Genomic DNA, 20311 nt, shown 5'->3' with positions numbered 1-20311 from the left:
TCGCTGGCGAGCTAGCACATCAGGCTACATTGTATGCGGTGTGATGCAACTATAAAGCTAGCTGAAGCTCTGATGACGTCAACAGGTCACGAGACTGACCAGCTGTTTCCTGAATCCTCCCAAAACATTTCCTTGTGTGCGGGCAGTGGCATCTTGTCAAATACCAGCTGGTACTCACCAACACTCACAACTTGTCCTCGTCAATGTAACTCCTCAAGATCTCTCTCCAGTTTTCACTGATAAACTGGTCTTCTTCTTCTTCTCCTCTCTTTGCTACAGCCTTGCGTAACTTTGCTGATGTACATTCCCTCTTTTGGGATCGATCCTCAGTTCATTTAAATTAGCTCGACAACGAAATGGAAACACGGTTTTGTGAGTTTCTCCCTTTTCTTCCAGGTGCTGCTAAACTCTACGCCTACTGGATTGTGGTGAACTTCAGAGAGGCTTACAACATGTTTGCGGTCAACGGGATCCTCTTTAACCACGAGAGCCCGAGAAGAGGTGAGAGCACAGCGTGGCACTGCAGGCGCTCGCTTGTCCCGTGTCCAACACAAAACTAGGGCTTGAAGAGGAAGCTAGCCTCAGCATGATCGTCCAGAATGAGCCCTGAAGGGGAAGATGGCCGATCAAATGATAGATGTGCTGCTGAGGTGCAGTCGCACACGGCCAGCCTGAGCTACACGCTAACCCAACAATAAAGCAGTAGAATGGAACATGAACCATTGTTGGATTGTGTAAAGGTTTTCAATTACATGCTCAATATAAAGTCTTATTGATTCACTGGTGGGGCCTGATTTCTCACAGCTACTTGACACACACACTCACACACATTCTGACACATGAGTGAGTGGGTTGTGGTCACATTTTTAATATGCGCTCTGAGCCCTGAGGGTCGCAGGCGCTGGTTTAACCCGATTTACACGCCACCGAGACCCAAAATGAATACCACATGACTGCTGCCTCAGTGCTGTGCCCAGGTCAGCCACTCAGGTGTTTATGATTTATCCCCTGATGAAGGCCCCGGCCACGACCCCGGCCAAGGTCAGGGGTCAGCCAGTAAACCTTAATGGGTTACCACAAATAGATAGGTGTGGGAACTGGTGTAGTTTACAGGCAGTGGAGCTAACAGGGCGGGTTCAGGTGGAGGCAGGGGGTGGGAACAGGGAAGAATACCTGGTGGAAACAAACGAGTAGACAGAGTTGATCGCGTCTGTGAATCAGCAGCCATTCTGATGGTTCAGTAATTGTTGAGGTCACAAGAATGCAGCATGTCAACATGAACTGCCTTCCCAATATGAGAGTGTGCTTGTGGTGGCGTAGAACAACTGTTACTTCTCGATTACTTGGCTTCTCATGCTGCCAATTAAGTGGTTTTCTCTTTCATTTGTCTGTTTTTGACCTGAAGTGGGATTTTCCCAACTCGAGTAAACGCATCAATTATTCAAGGGAGGACTGGTTCTGTGCAAATCTCTTTTCAGAACTCAGACATCAGCAACAAATCCAATGCCCACTGTCAATTAAACAGTCAGTTATAATTTGATATTCAATTTATTCACAACTGAGACAACACTGTCACACAAGGATGGAATATTAATTCAGTGTAAACAGCGGGGTCGTGGGAGGATTTACTGGGGAGTTGGTAGGCGTATGTGTTACATGTAAACATGAGTTACACTATTATCAAAGCCCAGCAATCAACAGGGTCTGGACTTATTGATCCTGCCAGCTTAGTTTGCATTGCATTTAATCGTGGCGGTGGGGTAACGTGACCTTTGTTTACACAGGAGTGGCGCTCCGACAAAAACCACCACAGTAAAAAGCATCGCTGCTTTTATTTTGAATTCCAGATCGCTGCACCGGAAGGGAATTCTCTGGGTAACTGATCCTGGATCACATTTGACAAAACAGACTTGAACCAATTCCTAAAGAAACTTTTTTTTTTTTTTTTTACTCTCACCCACCCTGAGTCACACAGTCTTTTACCAGTTTTTTGCTTTACATAAAGGGTCCAGATATGGATCGCTTGTTCACATTTTTGCTGATTAATTTTCTGTTTATTCATAAATCAACCAGTTGTTTGAGCATGTAATTATACCTGGATATATAATTATGATAACATCAGCTGTTGTCCTATATTTAAACTAATGACTGGACAAGCGGCCCTGTGAAACTGTGAAATCAGAGACGTTCCACATGTACACACTATGACCTTATAAGGGTAAAACTCGCTGCCCACCCGATAACACGTCCTAAGGTTTTTGGTCTTCGGTCAGCTCTTTCTCGTCTTTCTCCCTGACTCTACTTCTATCCTTTTCCCCTCGCTCTCTCTCTCTCTCTCTCTCTCTCTCTCTCTCGCTCTCTCTCTGCTTCGTTCCGTGTTTTTCTCCAAGGTTCTGTACAGTCAGCGTTTCTGCAGCGGGCCCTTGGGTTTGCTCTTGCCACTTCTATTCTCAGACTGAAGGCTGTTGCTGCTCATAAAGCAGGAACGCTGCTGCGCTGTGATGTGGCCAGATGTCCCACCACCGCCTTTCACAACCTACCGTGGCGCTTGTTGGCCAGTATTTACCCAGGCCCCCTGGGCCTGCTGTGACCCGCCACGCTGCGCCGAGGGGGGCGTGTCACCCTCAGAAGTCCTTTAGAGCAGCGGAGTCGCACTTGAGCTGCTTCCACCCACAAAACTACACATAGTAGTTTTGAGTGTGTACAACACAACAGAAAGTCGCCCTTTTGAATACTTGGTAATTGTTTTGGTTTCTGTGTGTTACTCATGCTAACATCTATTTCCATTACAACATGGAAACGGGGGACTAGCCCATTTATACCTGATGCAACATGCGGGTTGTTATACCTGTAAGACTTGATGTGACGTCCACGTCATTTTACGTGTACATTTTACCAGTATTTTTTTCACTAATATTCAATGAGCAGTCAGGCAGGGGCAAGTCAGTGTACGTGCTGCCTGCAAGACTTCATATTTACTTCCCTGCTAACACACAAAAGAAAGATGCCAGTGTCTTTAGCACACTTGGTATCAGCCGATACTGGAAGCTCAGGTGTCGGGATCTAAATGATTAAATTATACTTTTGTGTCATTTCTCTTCTGTTGGTATTAAAGTACAGGTCTCAATCAATCGAGCAACAATCGCGGCAGCGCTTGTTTGACTGATGTCACTTTGGAAGGAGGGATTATGTCTAAGATGGTGCTGTGCGCTCTGGTCTCACACACACACACACACACACACACACATACACACACACACACATCCTGAATATCTTTGTTCTCTGTTCCCTACGTGTCTCAACACATTTGAGATACAGGTCATTCATCACCAGGCTGTTTATTCGCTGCCCCCTAATGCACCATTTTGGATGATTAGTCACTAACGAGGGAGGAAGTAGATGATGTCAGCGAGAGCGGCGCTGACATCACCACTCCTCAACCCCCCCTCCACACTGGAAAAGTCGTGACAGTGTTGTCTACGGGGTGCCAGTGGAAGTTCAGCTTCAAATGGCAGTTTTTTTCTTTAACAACAAATGAAGTGAACCTTGCTCTAATGGCACTTGCCAACGTGACTTACCAGCGTCCAATCATCGCCATGGCACAACGTGGTGTGATGTGTCACGTAGGACGGTCCGGTGGCTTCTGGGAATGGCTGCAGAGGCAGGAAGGAATCTTGAAACCACTTTCACTCACTGTCCTCCTGTTGGATTCAACTGGAAGCTCTCACAGCACCCAGGATGACTTAATCCCAGCCGGAATGTGCATCTGGTTCCTCTTACCGTTCTCATAAACACCTGACTGTTACACCAATAAGCAGCCGATCTCCATTGTTCTGCATCGAAAGGCTGAAATCGGACAGTCGGGAAGGAAAAACAACCCGGTGGAAATCCAGCGTGAAGCAAAGCAAACAGAAGCCCGCATCTGCCACTCGGTTCACACTCGGATAGCTCCCTTCTGGTTAGCTTAGCTGTTAGCCATAACAAACAGCCCTCACACTGACTCTGAAGAGGGGGATTAGAGCTAGCAGGGGTGCTAAATAGGCTCCGTATTACTGTGACATATGAGACAGAGCAGTGCTCCAGTCTCTTGGCAAGAGTGATGCACAGCAAAACCTGTGCAAATAACCAGCTCATATGTTTATTTGGTGATCGTACTCAACAAACACAGAACCTCAAAGTCCCGAAAAAATCTCATTTTGACAATACGAGGCAAGTTTAATTCATAGTTATTAGCAGAATGTTGATGCAAGGCCCTGCAGTAAATCAGCGCAGTAATATGTCTTACGTGTGTAGCCGTGGTTGTTGCTACTGACCAGCTCCAGTTGTCGGCTAATTCCTTGGTTTATTTGGGGAAGTCCCATCCATCTCTCTACCCTGAGAGCTCTGTGGTTCATGCTTGGCAGTATAGAATAATATACTGTTATGTTAGGAGAGAAGACCAGTTAGCATTGGGGAAGTTGGAATAGCCCTGCCAAAGTCAATGCTGCCCCTTCGAACACACACACAAATACAGCTGCTCAACCTCTACATGCCTTGGCTTCATCTTTCTGCTTTCATTGAGGTTGAGCCCAAAAGGTCAGATCGCATGATAGAATTGAAAAGGATATGTTTTCCATTTGTCGGAGGGGTTATTTTCAAAGGAAACCCCTAGATGGGAACGGCTTGGCCGTGGAGTGTCGAGATGTTCTCGTCACATGGAACTCAGCACAGAGGTTGCAATTTCTTTTCCATCCATCACTCCTTCAGGTGTCAGCAAGGACCTCACGATCCCAAATCTATCCCAATACACGGCCCACGATACTTTTATAGCACTTAATATTGATAACTGGATGAATGCATTGAGTCAAAATGATTTCATTCAATTTATTAAAATCATAACAGCAAAGCTGCACAATTGTGTGAGTGAAGACAGGAAGTGTAGCTGCTGTAACGTCACATATTGAACATTCAAGTTCCTGTGTCACCTTCTGAACAGCAATCCACTAAAACATAGCTGCACTTGATACTCGGGGCTGGAGTATTGATTGACGACTACTGCACAGTACCACCATCAGGTGGAGACATGGGAGCAAACTAAACGTCAGCTGAGCTGCCAGGTGATGAGCAGAGCCTCAAAGCAGGAGCTGATGACAGTCTTCTCCCTCCTCCACTGACTTGTGTCACATGACCACGGAGGTGCTTCTTTCCGCCTTCGTCTTCTCCTAAGGCACGTCACGTGGCCGTTGAGGTTTCAGCCTTCACTCATCTCAGTTGCCATCCTCAAACCTGTGTTTGTTTCCCCCCTCCCCCCCGTCACCATGGTAACCGAGATTCTTGAACGACGTTTTGAACAGGACTAATTGCGCCGAGAATTCGGGGAACTTTATTGACTCTTAAACATTTCCAATCCCTGTCAGAGTCCTGCAGGAGGACAACCGAAACCCGAAATGATGCTGGAAGATTCTTCAGCTGCAGCTACGGTTACGTCTGTTTTCAATACCAGTGGTGAAACTGTCTCATTCGCTCTGGGCTCGGCTGTGTGGAGGTGGTGCAGTCTGTGTTTCAGCTCAAGAAAAACATCGCTTTCGACACACCCTGCTTGTCTTTTACCTTTGCTCACATTCATTGTGCTGCCCATCGATTTGGGTCGCGTTGTGCCCAGTTAAAACCAAAACAGTGTGCTGTTCTTTGTCTTTGTCTTCGTCGCCCTCCTGCACCATTCCAACCCTCCTTCGGATCGCATTTCTTTCTCTCCTCACCCTCCCTGTCAGTTGAGTCAGCCCAGAACGTAGACAGGTGTGAATAGACGCTGTGTTGGCGAAGCTGAGCGCATGACCTCTCTTGGATGTAAAGCAAATATTCTCCCTTTGTCGAGGCTCTAGATATCAGTCATAATATGAATTGTGCAATAACGGTGATGGCAGATGCTGACAGGTCTTTAGCCTGGGTGGAATTTGGCCAACACCCCCCCGCGACCTGGGGAAGATTCCTCCTGCAGAATCGCTCAGCTTTTCCAAGTGATGTATTTCATCCATAACTCAGAATAGATAAAGGAGATGGTTATGAGCCGAGTATGCGTTCATTTGGAAGAAAAACAGGGCAACATCAAAAAGTGTAAATTTCGAAACATGTGGGAGGTGAGATGGAAATTAAGGGGTTGCATTTTCCACTTCATATATACCACAAAGCCTTTTACTCCCCTTGGCAAGTGCTCAAACACAGAGGGGGATTATGGGATCTGCAGTTCTGGTTGAATTCCAAAACAGGTGTGTAAACCCTGTGTGGAGGTAAGCTAAGGGTTTCTATGACAACCCTGAAACAATCAAAATTTAGTCTCGGCTATATCTGCGTGTTGAAAGTGGGACCTGCTCAGACAAGCTCACTAGCAGTGACTCAACCGTCAAATATTTGGAAAATACTTGGAATGAGCCTTTGTGTTTGTGTTTTTTTTTGGGGGGGGGGGTGTTTTGTTTTTTTGAATAAAGTAGGCAATGTACAGTTCTATTTTTGGAATGTGCCTCCTTAAGTGTCTGGAAGACATTCCATAATTTTTAGTCAGCAAAGGGAGAACATCCTGTAAATCACCTCAGAGTGAATTTACGTGGAGCTGAAAAACAAACGGCAGGTCTGAAGCAGCAAGAGCAGGCTTGGCTTAGAGATGAAGTTCATTTTTTTTACTGCAAAACGTATCTAGTAGCCCCTTTTAGACAGGCAGTTTACAGCTGGAATATGATAATTATAATATCTGTATATCTGTTTCCATGCTGTTATAGTGGTTTTTTTTAAGTGGCACTACCGGCTTTAACCCATTAGAGACGTGTGCGATGTGATGCGGGTGCGCCCTGCAGCACTGACTGAGATGTTTCTGCAGAGATTCTGGAGTTTTAATACCCCCCCCCCCCCGAGGATCTCATTGTTGTGTGATGAAGAAAAAATGGACCTAGATGTGGCCCGCGTGGCTACGAGTCTGATGCACTGAGCGTGGTCACGATTATTGTCTGCCACTACGGTTGCCATGCGCATCGTGGACGGACCTGGATTGTTTCAGGTTTAAGAGCAGAGGGAAAACCAAGAATTTTTAGTTATGAGAAAAACGGCAAAGGCGCTCACAGTCGTGATGTTGACCGAAAGCGGCAGAGCAAACGCCGGCGCAGATGCTGGTGTGTTGGAGCTCTGATTTCACAACGCTGTGAATCAGACTCAGTGCGGCGCTAGTTACAATGAGGTTTGGTGTAAACAGGCTTTTAAAGTATCATACTTGCGGTGTCATTTTTATGGCAGTTTGTGGAATCTGTGTCTAATATGAATGTGATAAATGAATGACATGATTCAAGACTTCTCTGTTTTTCCAGGGCTAATGCGCCAGTCAACACAGCCATGACCGCGCATTATGTCTTTAAAATAAATGTTACTAAAGAGTGATTCGGATTAATCCCTCTGCGGTTGATTTTCAATCAGTAAATGCACATAAATACACTCAGACAGTAATATAAATGAGTGTGAGTCAGAGCCTTCAAGGTCTGCATGTGTAAGAGCTTGGCCGTCACACAGTTTGAGGATAGACTTCATAAGTCACCTTCCTGTAGCTGCACGGTACTAACAACAGATCTGTTCAGTAACCGGGGTTAGTTGAGCCAAAATCCCCTCAAATCCTCAGTCCCCTCCCGGACTCCCCCAGACCCAAGCCTCCAACTGGCAGCTCCCATCCCCATCCTGTCTGGGCCCACATGGCCTGGCTCTGGATGGGAGACATCTCTGCACATTTCTCCTCACCCTCCCCCTCCTCCACCTCCTCCTCCTCCACCCTCTCCCAGTACTTCAGCCCAGCTGTGCCAACGAAGCCCGTGTGTTACGTTGTTCCTGTCACTTCTTTGGCTTGGAAACAAAAAGGAATGAGTGAGTGTCAGTTTCTGGCACAGCTTTTGCTGTCTGCTCAGTTTTCACGGCCTGTGGTTTTATTAGACTTTCCGCCGGGCTGCAGGCAAGGTGAAACGGCCACCGCTGGCCCGTTTGGGCTCAAAACCTCTTGTTAGCTCCCCACCCCCCCTTCACATGCCTCCACCCCCTCGTCCTGGCTGTCCTGCGGTGCTGCTGCCAGTAAAGGAAACACATTAACACCCGGGCCAGGAACAGAGCAGGCTTTGTCCACAGCCAGGCAGGCTGGTATATTAGGCCCATGCTCCGGTCCACACCGCACCAATTAGAGAAGGCAGGGAGCGGAGCCACTCCAAACATAGGTGTCAGCTTTATAAGGAGACTACAGGTGTGCCTGGGGGGGAAATAATGGACTTTATTACTGATTGGGGGTACTGGGCTACACTCTATCCCTCTGCCACCTTTTTAAGAGCCAATTCGACTCAACCGAGTTTTGACAACCTGTGTTTAACCTGCAAACCTGAGTTTTCCTTGGATGTTGGATCAAATCAAACCACAGCCTTCAAATTTACTGCAGTTACCAATCTGGGCTCCTCTTACTCTGCCTGGCCAAAAGGTGCCAACGATCTATAAATCAATAATAATAATAATAATAATTATCACAATGATAATAATAAATCTGTTCAAAAACACTTGAACTGGCAGCTTCTCGTTTTCAACTTAAATAGATCAGCAAATCTGTGTTGTAAGTTGCTAAAGCAGCTGAGGCACAGAGCACTTCGTTGGAAGCACAAGGCACTTTGTAATTTTGTTTAAAAAAATGCTTTGTATGTATTGTTTATAATTACTTTTATTTTGACACACATATTAAAAGGTTATCAAAACGTATACATACATTTAAATGCCCCGTAGCGGCCCATGACATCAGTTCAAACTGAACACGGCTTCTTGGTTGGCTTCTCGCTTGTTGTGACATCACATTTTTAGCTCATTTCACGCAGGCGTTTGCAGCCTTAGCAGAAAAGGATATTCAGCACAACTAAGCTCCGAAAATGAAGATTCGTTCATAAGCTGGATGAGTGAACTGACGTAAATCGCGGGAGATCCCCGCTGACTGATGCTGCGCGGTGACACGAGAGGCTGATACAGATGAGAGGACAGCATGGACTCGTTGGAAGCTGATTGATAATCCCTGTGAAACGTTTGACTAGTTAAAAGAAGCGCCGGTACCTGCCAGAAACAGTCGAGCTGACAGATGAGTGGTTGGCCCCGGGGCCAGATGAGGTGATCGGGCAAGGACGGGACAGGTCTGACATCGGAGGGGGTTTCCATCTGCAAATTATCCACGCTCTGTAGGCACATGCTATTTTCTAATAAATGTGTCAATAATACAGATTCATACAATTGATAATAATAGATAACTTTTAAGATAAAGGGAGGACCTTGACATTGTACAGAACCTCACGTAAACTTCAAAGAATTTAACTCCGTCTCAACATGGCAACTAAACGGCATTGACACGGGGTCCATGTGACCAGCTACCGACACACAACATGCTGTATTTTCTCAAATAAGCGTGTCTAACCTTCTCTGGTCTGCTTTCGCTCAGCCTGCCCAGCTCTGTCGCTACTCTATGAAATAATTACTACAAATTTGGTACATTCGCATGATTGGGTTCATGGGATTTTCCAGTGTCTAACTGGAGGCTCTGCTCCATGTCAGGGCAGCAGTTCTACAGTGTCGAGACAGAGCCGAGCTATTATGGCCAGGATGGGCGAAGAGGAAAAAGGCAACATTCATCTCAGACATGATGAGCCTAAAAAGCCTGAGTGTAGGAACTCTTAAGAGGTTTCAAAGAGGTTCACGCAAGGTTGTGGGAGTTTTCTGAACAGTAGAGATATAAATAGCCAAGTCTTTGATGCAGGCTGCAAGCCTTCCTTTGAAATCATGTTTTCACATATCTGCTATTTTGACTTTTGTACATACAACAGAAGAGCAAAGCCAGCTCTAATAAGCTGTTCGGCGATGACGGTGCCATTAGTCGACACGACACCCTGATATTTAGTGCTGGTTTTCAGCTGTGTAGCGCTGTTTTACTTGGAGAATCGGGGCATTTATTCGCAGCATCTTTCCCCCACAGAAGGAACAAAGAACATGACACCGAGCCTCAGTGTCCTGCCAAAGCACCCAAAACTCCTCTAACCCTGCTAACAGCACAAAAATAGTCATTAGGAGCTAATTTGTTTTCCCGCAGATAGCATCGCCACGTGTGTTGGCTTTGATTGTGTCAAGTGTCCATTCCAGAAGCACCGCATCCACCATTGACGTGTTGCTTCTGGACTGGACACTGCACTGGCAGAACCCGGGTGGTCCCGTTTGGTTGTCATTTTTTGGGAAATTCCCTACTATTTCTCCCCCCCCCCCCCCTTGTGTTGATAGACCGATGGACTTCGATTTGTCTTGGCATCTGCTCCAGATTTGACACTGAAACAGTGAATTAGAGGAAAATGATAGAGAAGGCTTCTAAAAGGATCCTCTGGCTCTGACGTGAAGTGGTGACAAATTGATTTGAGTCGGTGGCTTTTTGTTTGAGTTTTTGCTTTGGCGAAAGAACAATTGGAGCAGGAGAGTGGAGGTTTGGATTGCTGTGTGTGTGTGTGTGTGTGGGGGGGGGGTTGTGGACATGTATGGTCAGGATCTCTCACTGAGTCTTTAGCGCAGAGGCCTCCATTTCACTTGTCTGTTCTTCGTCCCTCTGTTTCGGACTATCAGTGTTTGTGTGTGTTGGACTGAGCAGAGCCTCTGTAACACTTACGTTCTCTACAAACTGTAATTGAATTCTGAATAAGCCAACAACACGTTTTTTTATGTCCTGTGTTTTAGGCTCAAACTTCGTGACACGTAAGATCAGCCGCTCTGTGGCAAAGATTCACCTGGGCCAACTGGAGAGCTTCAGCCTGGGCAACCTGGATTCCAAGAGGGACTGGGGCCACGCCAAAGACTACGTGGAGGTAAGACATACGTATCCACACACAAGCCCAGAGGAACACGCGTGCACGCACACGCACACACTCTGCATGTACAGTACTTCTTGGGAGTTGAACAGGGTTCAGATGTGCACATAGCATTAACAGGGCATGTTTTCCCAGATCATTTGAGGCTGCAATATGCGATCTGCATGAAGCCTCCTATGATTGTCTGCCAAAAGAGAAATGGAGATAGCGAAAGAGAGAGGGAGAGGGAGGAGAGGGAGATGGCGGCATGCTGTGAGGCCATAGACTGCACTCTGGTTTCCCACAACTCACCCATGTCCCAGATCCCTCCAGGCCCCCATCACCATTCCCCAAACGCCCGCAGAAGAAAGAGAGATATTAAGGGAAAGCTGTGTCCTGGGGACGATGACAGAAATACGGTGTTTTTGTTCGTGTAATGGTGCCAGCAACAAGCAGAGAGAGGAGTGGGGAGATGAAACGAACAGTGGGGTCGCTGCATCCAGGAGCAGACGCAGCTCAAAATGTGTGTGTTTCTTCCCCTTCATTCGTTTGTGTGTGGAAACATTCATGTGAGTGTGTCCGAGTGTGTGTTAGGTGAAGTTTGGAACACGTGTGTGTGTGGCTGTGGAGATGAAAGGCTCGACGGGTTGCCATGTCTGACAGCAGACCCCTCACAGCGGAGCGTGTTATTATTAAGAGGTGATGGTGGCGGCGGTGGCAGGGGGCGTTCTTTGAGATGGGAGGGGAGTTGAGGAGGTTAAACTGCAGCTCGCAATGTGAGGTCACCGCGTCAGAACAGGGTGGGTAGAGGGGCGGCGGCTCAGGCTGCTCAGACGGGACGCGGAGGTGTAAGTGGCATCAGCAGTGCATCCTTCACTGCCTGATACGGGAAGACCGGATCACTCACATCCAATCATAACCGCACTGAATCATTTCTGTCTCCTGTGGTTTGACGTCTGACTTGATGTGGAAATCGGATGATGTATCAAATGAAAGCTGAAAAGTTCAGTTTAATAAAAGAAATCCAAGCTTTGAAGCCTTTGGATTTGCGTGCTGTAAAATGACAGGAAATGAGGGGGAGAGGGAAGCAACAAAGGGCCCTCGGTGGACTCGGTGTGGAGACGGCTCATCGTTGTTGGCGTCTTCACCCCAAAGCCGCATGACGCCTCAAGTTGACTTTGTTTTAATGGAAAAATCTGTTCGACTTTACTCGCATCGCGCGGATTCATCACGAACAAATGAGCTTGGTTCATAATAACGTTTCAATTTTCTTTTGGGAGGACAATTATTGTCAATTTTGCTCAAGACAAGCCGACTCTGTTTGAGACATCTTTGGTTCTGATACCACATATCGTTGTTACTCTTTCCACCTTTTTCAATATCCTGTACAGTTTCCAGTATTTATGTATTTTCAGTACCAGCAAATACTTTTGTTTTTTCTCCAGTCACACTTGCTTGGTTCTTCTAGCCAGTTAGCAACGGCTAATATATGTGTTGGTGTAAGAAAACGCACAAAACCTGCTCCAATAAAGGGTTAGTAAAAAGGTTATCAATTGGAAGGAAGGGGGAAGTTGAAATGTAAACCATTTATGACCAAAAATCCACTTTCTGTGTAACTAGGCTGAGCCAATTGAATGAGCTTTTCACGAAACAAATCCTGCAGTTTAAATCATTTACTTGTGGGATCTGGATCGATTTTGATCTTTTTAATAAGTGCAGGTTTGATTTTTCTCCATTTCTAATCATGGCCGGTGATAAGTAGTATCTTCAGAACCACAGCTGCTGTGAAACGCTGTTTGTTTGGCCACAAGGTCTCTACAGCTTTATATGTCGCACCAGCTGGGGCGTGCGTGTGTGTGTGTGTGTGTGTGTGTGTGTGTGTGTGTGTGTGTGTGTGTGTGTGTGTTCGTCTGGTGCTAGTCCAGGGCACCCTGGCTTGAGACGCTCCAGGTTTCCTGTGGGAACCGCCGACATTCCAGCTCTGGTGAATCAGGCACCTCCTCGCTGCGAGTCTCCAGTTTCGGAAAGCAGCTTTCGGGAAGCCAAACAGAAGCCCTAGGTGCCGAGGGTAACTGAGGTGGAGGGGGGGGGGGGGGGGGGCAGACGCATGTTTGTGGGATGTTAGAACATTATGCCTAAATGAACCATCTCTTCTGCTGAAAGTCCCCCCACACACACACACCCTGCACCATCAAAGGCAGTGACTGTCACCATGTCCCCCCCTTTCCCTCTCTGTCTCACTTCTAAATCTTCATCCAGCCAGGGTCACTGTGTTGCCATGGCGAAGCCAAACAACTGGCAGTTTGTAAACAGAACCATGTGTGTCTGCTTTAGGCTGACAACTGCTTTTCCTCCTCGCCTCTCTCCCACTCCTCACCCCACCCAGGACAGGGAAATTGCTGGTAATTGGCTGCGGATGGATTGCGGGTGGCAGGAGGGGCGTGCTGTGTGTCTGCTTTAACAACGTCTGAAGGCGTGTGGCTGGCTGGGCATCGTCTTAGCCGGGTATCGGGTGTCCCTCCCTCCCTCTCAGGGAGGCCAGCAGACCTGGAGCAGCCCGGCTTCTCTCAGTTCAGCTCATTATTATTATTATCATTATTATTATTATTATTATTATTATTATTATTTATTAATATTAATATTATTATTATTATTATTATTATTGTGACTATTTGTATTCCTGTATGACGGTAGAGATGTTCAAAGCTGATGTAGTGACAGCAGCTTATCGTCTCAATCCTTTTGATCTCATCTTCGTCAAAGGGGTTTAACCTCTTCGGTTTTGTGACGGGAGTTTGAAACTTCGCGCTGGCAGAATGTGGTTTTCTGGCATTTGGTGATGCAGAACATTTGTGAACCCAAGAAAGGCCGAGGAGAAGAGAAATCCCACAGCAGCCTCTCACGAAAGATTACAACTTTATCTGAACAGATAAAGATGTAAGAGTCGGCCATCTCTTCTCACCTCCACCCCTCCTGGCTGCAGACACATTTCTGTTGCAGGGCGGGTTCGGAGCGACCCGGAGCAGAACTCTGCCTGAGGATTTTGGCTCTTCTTCTTCTGCCTCACTTTCTGCCTTTGTTTCTCGCTCTCTCAACCTTTCACTCCTCTGTGTTCTGTACTCCTGAAAAGATGCGTCACCCGACCAGAGCCCCACCAAACTGTCTCTCCCTCTTGTCCGAAATAGTTACCGCCCAGTTACCGGATATTTCCCTCTGACATCCAATAACTGGCTCTCATTTTTCCCCTGACTGGAGCTGGTGTTGTTCTCAGCGCTGTAGCCGACCAGAGTGGGAAACTGTTGCCAGATGAGATGTTGCTGACCCGCTGACACAAAGTCCTGACAACCCCTCCTCCTTGCTCTTGTCTTGCTATTTATTTTTGAAATATAATTACTTGCTCTTTGGAGGGAGTTTTTTCAGTCGTCAGGTGTGTGTGTGTGTGTGTGTGTGTGTGTGTGTGTGTGTGTGTGTGTGTGGCAGTAACTGTCTGACTCCTGGCGTTGTGTGGAAGCAGCGTGGTGACAGGACGGCTCTGACGGTGTCATTTTTCACCTCCTTTATTTTTCTTATTCTTTTTTTTCTGCTGCAGCTGCCTCTCTGAGCAGTAATGGTTACAGATGAGGCTAATTAGCCAATCACAGCGCAGATCAGAGCCAATCACAGATGATTGATGAGAGTGGTGGGCCATTCATCACAGGTTTTTGGCCTGGGAGGTGACAGTGGGGGCTGTCTGAGGAACTTTGTACAGTAACCTCAACATTTATGTCTATGTTTTGACCTTCCTGTGGAGGTCTGTCATAAGGAAGTGTCACTCAGGGCTATTTTAAGCGCTCTAATGCGAGGCAGCCAGAGTGTACAGTGAATGTTTTATTGAACACCCTCTGATGTCACTTAAGTATAAATATCTAGAAGACATGATGTCAAATAGGATTTGAGTCTGACACCCATCTAATAAACGCTCTTCAGGCCATAGAGTTTCCTTCAGCACATTTTGAAGAATCACATTAGAAAAGGTTGATGGAAACGTCCTTTGATTTTGTCCTTCTTCAAGTGACCAGCCGTCGTCTTCACGGATATTCCCAACCTTTGTCCGACGGCGGCAGCAACATGTCGGTTACTAGCTGGTACCATTTCCTCAAAACCTCTCTGCGTTTTACTGTGTTTCTCTCTGTTTTATCTGCTCTGTTTCTGGTTATTTTGGCGACGTGTTTACTGGTGGACTGCATTTACCAGACCCAGCCGCAGCCAGTAGCAGTCTGGGACGATGGAGCGCCTGAAGGGAACCGTGACGACGCTCAGAGGGTTTACATGCACAGTTGAAGCTAAAGTTCCAGCTCGATTAGTTCATTTAATCTAGCATGCGCCAACAGGGAAGAACCGAGCATCCATGAAGGCACGTCCGTCTGCGGTACAGTAGGTGGCGGTATGCTCTCTCACACCTGGTCGCAATCAGACTTTCTGCTGGTTTGCCCCCAAACAAGTTGATGAGGAGCAAGCGGTGAGCTTTTGAACAGTGGAGTTAAATTCAAGGACTGTTAAAGAAAACAAACAACTCTGTGAGCTGAGAAAGCAAAAAGTTTGTCCCAAAAATGCGCTGTTTTCGCCATAGTTGCCATGATGATGCATCCCTTGACTGTTTGATGTCGGACTCTTGGGATAAACAACGCTGTGGATCCTACGGAACATGTGCGGAACACCAGACCGTAGCGTCCGGTGGAAGCGTATACAAGCCCGAGTCATTGACTCTGTCTGACTTTGAATAATCACATTTCCGTCAGACTAACGTGTTTCCATGGGTTTTAATAAAAGACATCCATAAACAAACAAAAAAATTATAAAACAAATCATCCAAAAAAAAAAATGCTCCACACAGAGCAGTCCAGCTCACAAGTGTTGGGTTTGCTGCCTGATCCTTCCTCCTGGTTGGCAGACCAAGTCACTTCCTTCCTTTAACGCCTTTTCCACCTTTTTCCTCTACTTGTGTTTACATCGCTGGCCTATGACGAACACATCCTGTTACAGTAGTCATATTCACAACATTTTCAGTGAGTAAATGCACAAAAGATCATTTTAATGGTGCAAACGTTAGTCTGGATAATTGTAGAGGGCGCTGTGCCCCTGCTACACTTTCACTGAGGAATAAAAGTGTGTTTGTGTTCTATACTCTGCAGGATCTTTACAGCAGTGATTCAGGGAGCTGGTAAATACCTTCGCCTGTGCTCGGAGGTTTTAATAAACACAGCTGGAGTGGTAAAGACTTAAAATAGGAGCTAATAGGGCAGAGGAGAGGGAGTTTAGGGTTTCATCACCCGAACCCTGACTACACCTACAACTCAGCCACCCCTGACCCCTGCTGCTCTCTCTCTCTCTCACACACACACACACACCCACACACACACACACACACACAACCTGGTCCAATCAATGTCATTGCACTCTGCAGGAGATTAGGCCCATTGTAGATCATTTAGTGAGAAACGCTGTGACAGAAGCCACTGTCATGTTGGCTTGGCATCCCACACATGTAGGCATGTAGGCAAACGACAGCAGCTGTGTGTGTGCGCACAAGTGTGTGTGTGTGTGTGTGTGTGTGTGTGTGTGTGTGTGTTTTCAATAAGGTTTTATTGCTCTGAGCTGCAGGGGGTAAACCCCACTTTATTGAGCTGCTGCTAAGGATATGGGTTGAATTTCACCTGCAATTAACGCCCCCAAACCTAGACACACACACACACACACACACACACACACTCAAGATCATGTACGGCCACAATTCGAATTGTAGGCCTCTTGGCTCTGAAGTACAATCGGATCCAGGTAGAAACGTGACGAAACGACACAAACCACTTCCAAGACCCTGAAATGGAAAATGTTTGACAGCAAAGGTGGTGATTGTATGAAACATATAAAAATGTTCAGACAAATGCTAAAACAGCTCAGTAGTTTAACGCTGTATAGAGGGTGTGTGTGTGTGTGTGTGTGTGTGTGTAAGTAATCGATGCACTTGAACTTACACGTACACTTCACCAGAAAAGAGTTAAATGCTGCTGTGTAGGAGGTGAGATTTGCCGATAAGAGTGATTCATTGGCTTAGATATGTCTCATGGATTTCCAGGGAGGCTCTGTTGCCCCATCTGTCTGTCAGTCCTAAATCATCCGGCATCGGTGCGTATTTGTTGTGGCGTGGTACCAGCGGGACAGAGACAGGGGTTCAGAGGGAGTCTTAAAGCCGCGAAACGTCGGCGCACTTCATAGTGGAGATAATTTAGAGGTGAGAGGAGATAAATGGAAGATGATGGATGAGGTTTGTGTAAAACAGACTCCCTCCTGCTGCTCTGACAATAGAAGAAGAGATAACAGTCAGACCCCCACACAGGAGAGACCGGGGGGGGGGGGGGGTTCTGCTGTGGCGAGGGGGCCATGGTGGTCTGGCTGTGTGTGTTAATCCTTGGATCTGAGCAGCTGGAACTCGCTGGTTTAAAAACCTGAAGCAAAAGGTGTCCTCGCGTCTGGGATGAGTTTCCTTCAGTTCTGTTTCTGTTCATCTCTTCGTGACCGCTGCTTCGCCTCGTCGGTGCAGCCCAGGCTGATTGGCCGACAGCTGCGACTGGCAGAGAAACAGTTGGTGAAGTCAACAACAGAAGGATTGATGGAGGCTGGAAACTTTGTGAGAAGCCGGCGGTTTTCTCCAAGCGAAGCCAATATCAGGCGTTTTTCGCTGCAGCCTCGGGACAGGGGATTCTGGGTAACCGATCGGTGTGTTTAATATCCGTATCCATGTTTGGGCCTGATTCATGGGAGAGTTATTAGCAAATGACTCATGGTGTCTCATGACGCGAGCACAGCTGAAGACTCTGATAGCCATACTTCACCCAAAAAGTGTCATGTGATGTTTTTTCACCTCTGTATCACATCTTTGACTCCAGAATGCAGGAAGACCTGTCTGCCCTTCTTTATTTTCTATAAGCAGAAACACCCCCTTCTGCTGGAGGGTTGTAGACTGAGCTACTTCCTGTCAAGCTGACTTGACTAGGAATGAATCATTCAGTCGTTCATTTCTCGAATGTTAGCGGGCCGAACGTATCGGATCAGAGTGGCACTCGTCTTTTTGTGAAGGTTATGGATGCTCTGCATCGTCTCGCCACAGAAACGGCCGACCACAGCCTGGACGACCACCGGTTTGCCCTCCGCCAACACTGAATGTGGATAAATGATGTCATGGCGCCGCTCCTGTAACTTCCAAATGTTATCAGAACGAGTGGGTCCTGTTTTGACAGTGACTCAAGTTAATTTGCAGGAGACCATCACAATAGTAACAGCAGAGCAGCTGACAACGCAGCCGATGACGTCACTCTCCACCCGATGACGTCACTCTCCACCCGATGACGTCACTCTCCACCCGATAGCTTTAATGAATATTTATTCATTTTGGTGTTTCTTTCTTTTGTCGTTTTTTTGCTTTCACTCTCTGAACCCCTCCTCCAAGCGCACCTTCATTCTGACGGTTTTGGGGGCTTAGCTCCCTTCGGTCAGTGCGTTTGTCCTCTACGCGCCCTGAAGGGAAACAAACAGTCCTCGTTATTTCTGGATACAGGAGGAGGCGAAGAAGGTGACTGTTCTGACTCGATGAACCTCGATTGACAGACGCTAACGTTCTGTATGTGGTGGCTCTTCCTCTGCCTGACAAAATACCCAAGTCCTGGTCGTCTTTGCCTCTTACAGCAAACTCATTCCAGATATGCAATTATTGGGCCGCCAGCAACCGTCCCAGCTGGGCCACTGACAGTTCTGTATGAGGATGTAGTATATCAGTCTCTCTCTCTCTCTCTCTCTCTCTTTTTCTTTCTTCAAGAACAGAACATTTTTTTCTCTTTTTGGATCTATGAGAACTTCTTTGCAGTGTAATTTTAATCGCCTATATTAGGAATATATCTTTATTTTTTGTGAAAATAAGAGAAATGAACATCTTGCTGAGCTTTAATGGGCCTCCAAAATATACAGCGTTGTTTTTCCAAGTTTGTATCTCGGTGTGTGTGTGTGTGTGTGTGTGTGTGTGTGTGTGTGTGTGTGTGTGTGTGTGTGTGTCCTGTAACAGCTGGCTGTCGCTCTCGGACTGACAGGCCTAAAGCTCTCCCCCGCTGCGTTGAGGATGAAAGCAGATGCTCTGCTTCTCCTTCTCCTGCTCTGTTTTTCTCTCTTTTCTCTTCACCGCCTTGTATAACCAGAACCCTCGGCTTTCATACGGAGCCCGCAGGACAGCGCGCACCCCGACGTCCTCTACAACACACACACACACACACACAGACTGACAGGCACATAGACAAACACATAAAAGACAGATACGTGTCTAGTTTATTCACATTAATATTTCTTTTTTTTGTGTTTGTTTTTATTTTAATCTATAAACCAAAACGTTCCAAAAGGCTTAAAGTAAACGCTACTGAATTTTTCCATCTTCCACTAACCAGCCACCCCCCCCCCCCCCCCCACGAGGTCACGGTGATCCACTCCGATCCAATGATCCAGCAACATGGGACTAAGAAGCGGGATCGACTCAAACGTTGGAATGAGTCAAACTACTTCCAAGCCTCGACTCTCCGTCCGCCGCCCTCCTCTCGGTCACTGTGATAACGTGTATATTTGTTTTGAAAGCCAAGAAGAAGAATTTGGTCGATGACGGTCCTCAGTGGTTCAGCTGCTCTTTTAAGTAAAAATCTTTGAATGGAAAAAATAATTTCTGTGCTGTATAAAAACCTTTTGCTTTTTGGGGGGGGGGGGGGGGATAGTTTTTAGCAGATTTTTTTTAAGAAAAACTACTGAAAAACTAATTTGATTGTATTTTTTTGAAGTATAAAAATATTCTATTTTATAAATAGTATCAACAGTACATTATCCTTTTGAACGGGGTTGCACCACATCATCCATGATCTACTTTTACAAATGAAGAAGTTTACAAATCATAAATATCTTGCTTGTACCTTTTTTTTTTAAAAGAAAATTATTTTACAACATTTGCATATATTTATTCCTGTTTTCACTGGAATTTTGAGCGATGATTCATTTTTGGTCTTTTATTTTTCCTGTTTTAGTTCTTAACGATGGTCAGTTTCTTGTTTGGAACGATGTTGGTTTATAGCACCGATGTGCCTGAAAGCCTTGTAAGGGGCTTATTTATGTGTATCCATTTTATATTATCACCACAAAAAATACTATGAAATATCGCTGGACAGTTTGACATCTCTATCGTCCTGCTCCCCTTCCACAAAAAGAAGCTAAACGTCCTGCTCCAAACCAGTGATTCATGTTGTTTAATTAAAAACGCTGCACTGCACCGTATAAACCTCGATACTGCACCTGATATACAAATGAAATATGACACAAGACAAACAGATCTGGACCAAAATCTAAACAAATACCTGTAAAAATACAACGAACAGTCTGATCAAACATCCAACACTGACTTATTT

General features: G+C 46.3%; 1 protein-coding gene across 1 annotated transcript in view; it reads left to right on the top strand.

Moving 5' to 3' along the window:
* Positions 1–20311, top strand: part of gmds (GDP-mannose 4,6-dehydratase) — a 157212-nt gene that overhangs the window by 48479 nt on the left and 88422 nt on the right. Inside the window, exons 6-7 of the mRNA XM_086223266.1 lie at positions 397–501; positions 10738–10865. Coding sequence (XP_086079392.1) covers positions 397–501; positions 10738–10865 — 233 coding nt within the window. The remainder of the gene's footprint in view (positions 1–396; positions 502–10737; positions 10866–20311) is intronic.

This window comes from Aulostomus chinensis, chromosome 14 (assembly GCF_037954235.1).
Source record: "Aulostomus chinensis isolate RoL2024-O1b breed Wild chromosome 14, RoL_Achi_v1.0, whole genome shotgun sequence".
Taxonomy (NCBI): Eukaryota; Metazoa; Chordata; class Actinopteri; order Syngnathiformes; family Aulostomidae; genus Aulostomus; species Aulostomus chinensis.
The sequence above is the reverse complement of the archived record's forward strand: the minus strand, read 5'-3'. Positions and strand labels throughout refer to the sequence as shown.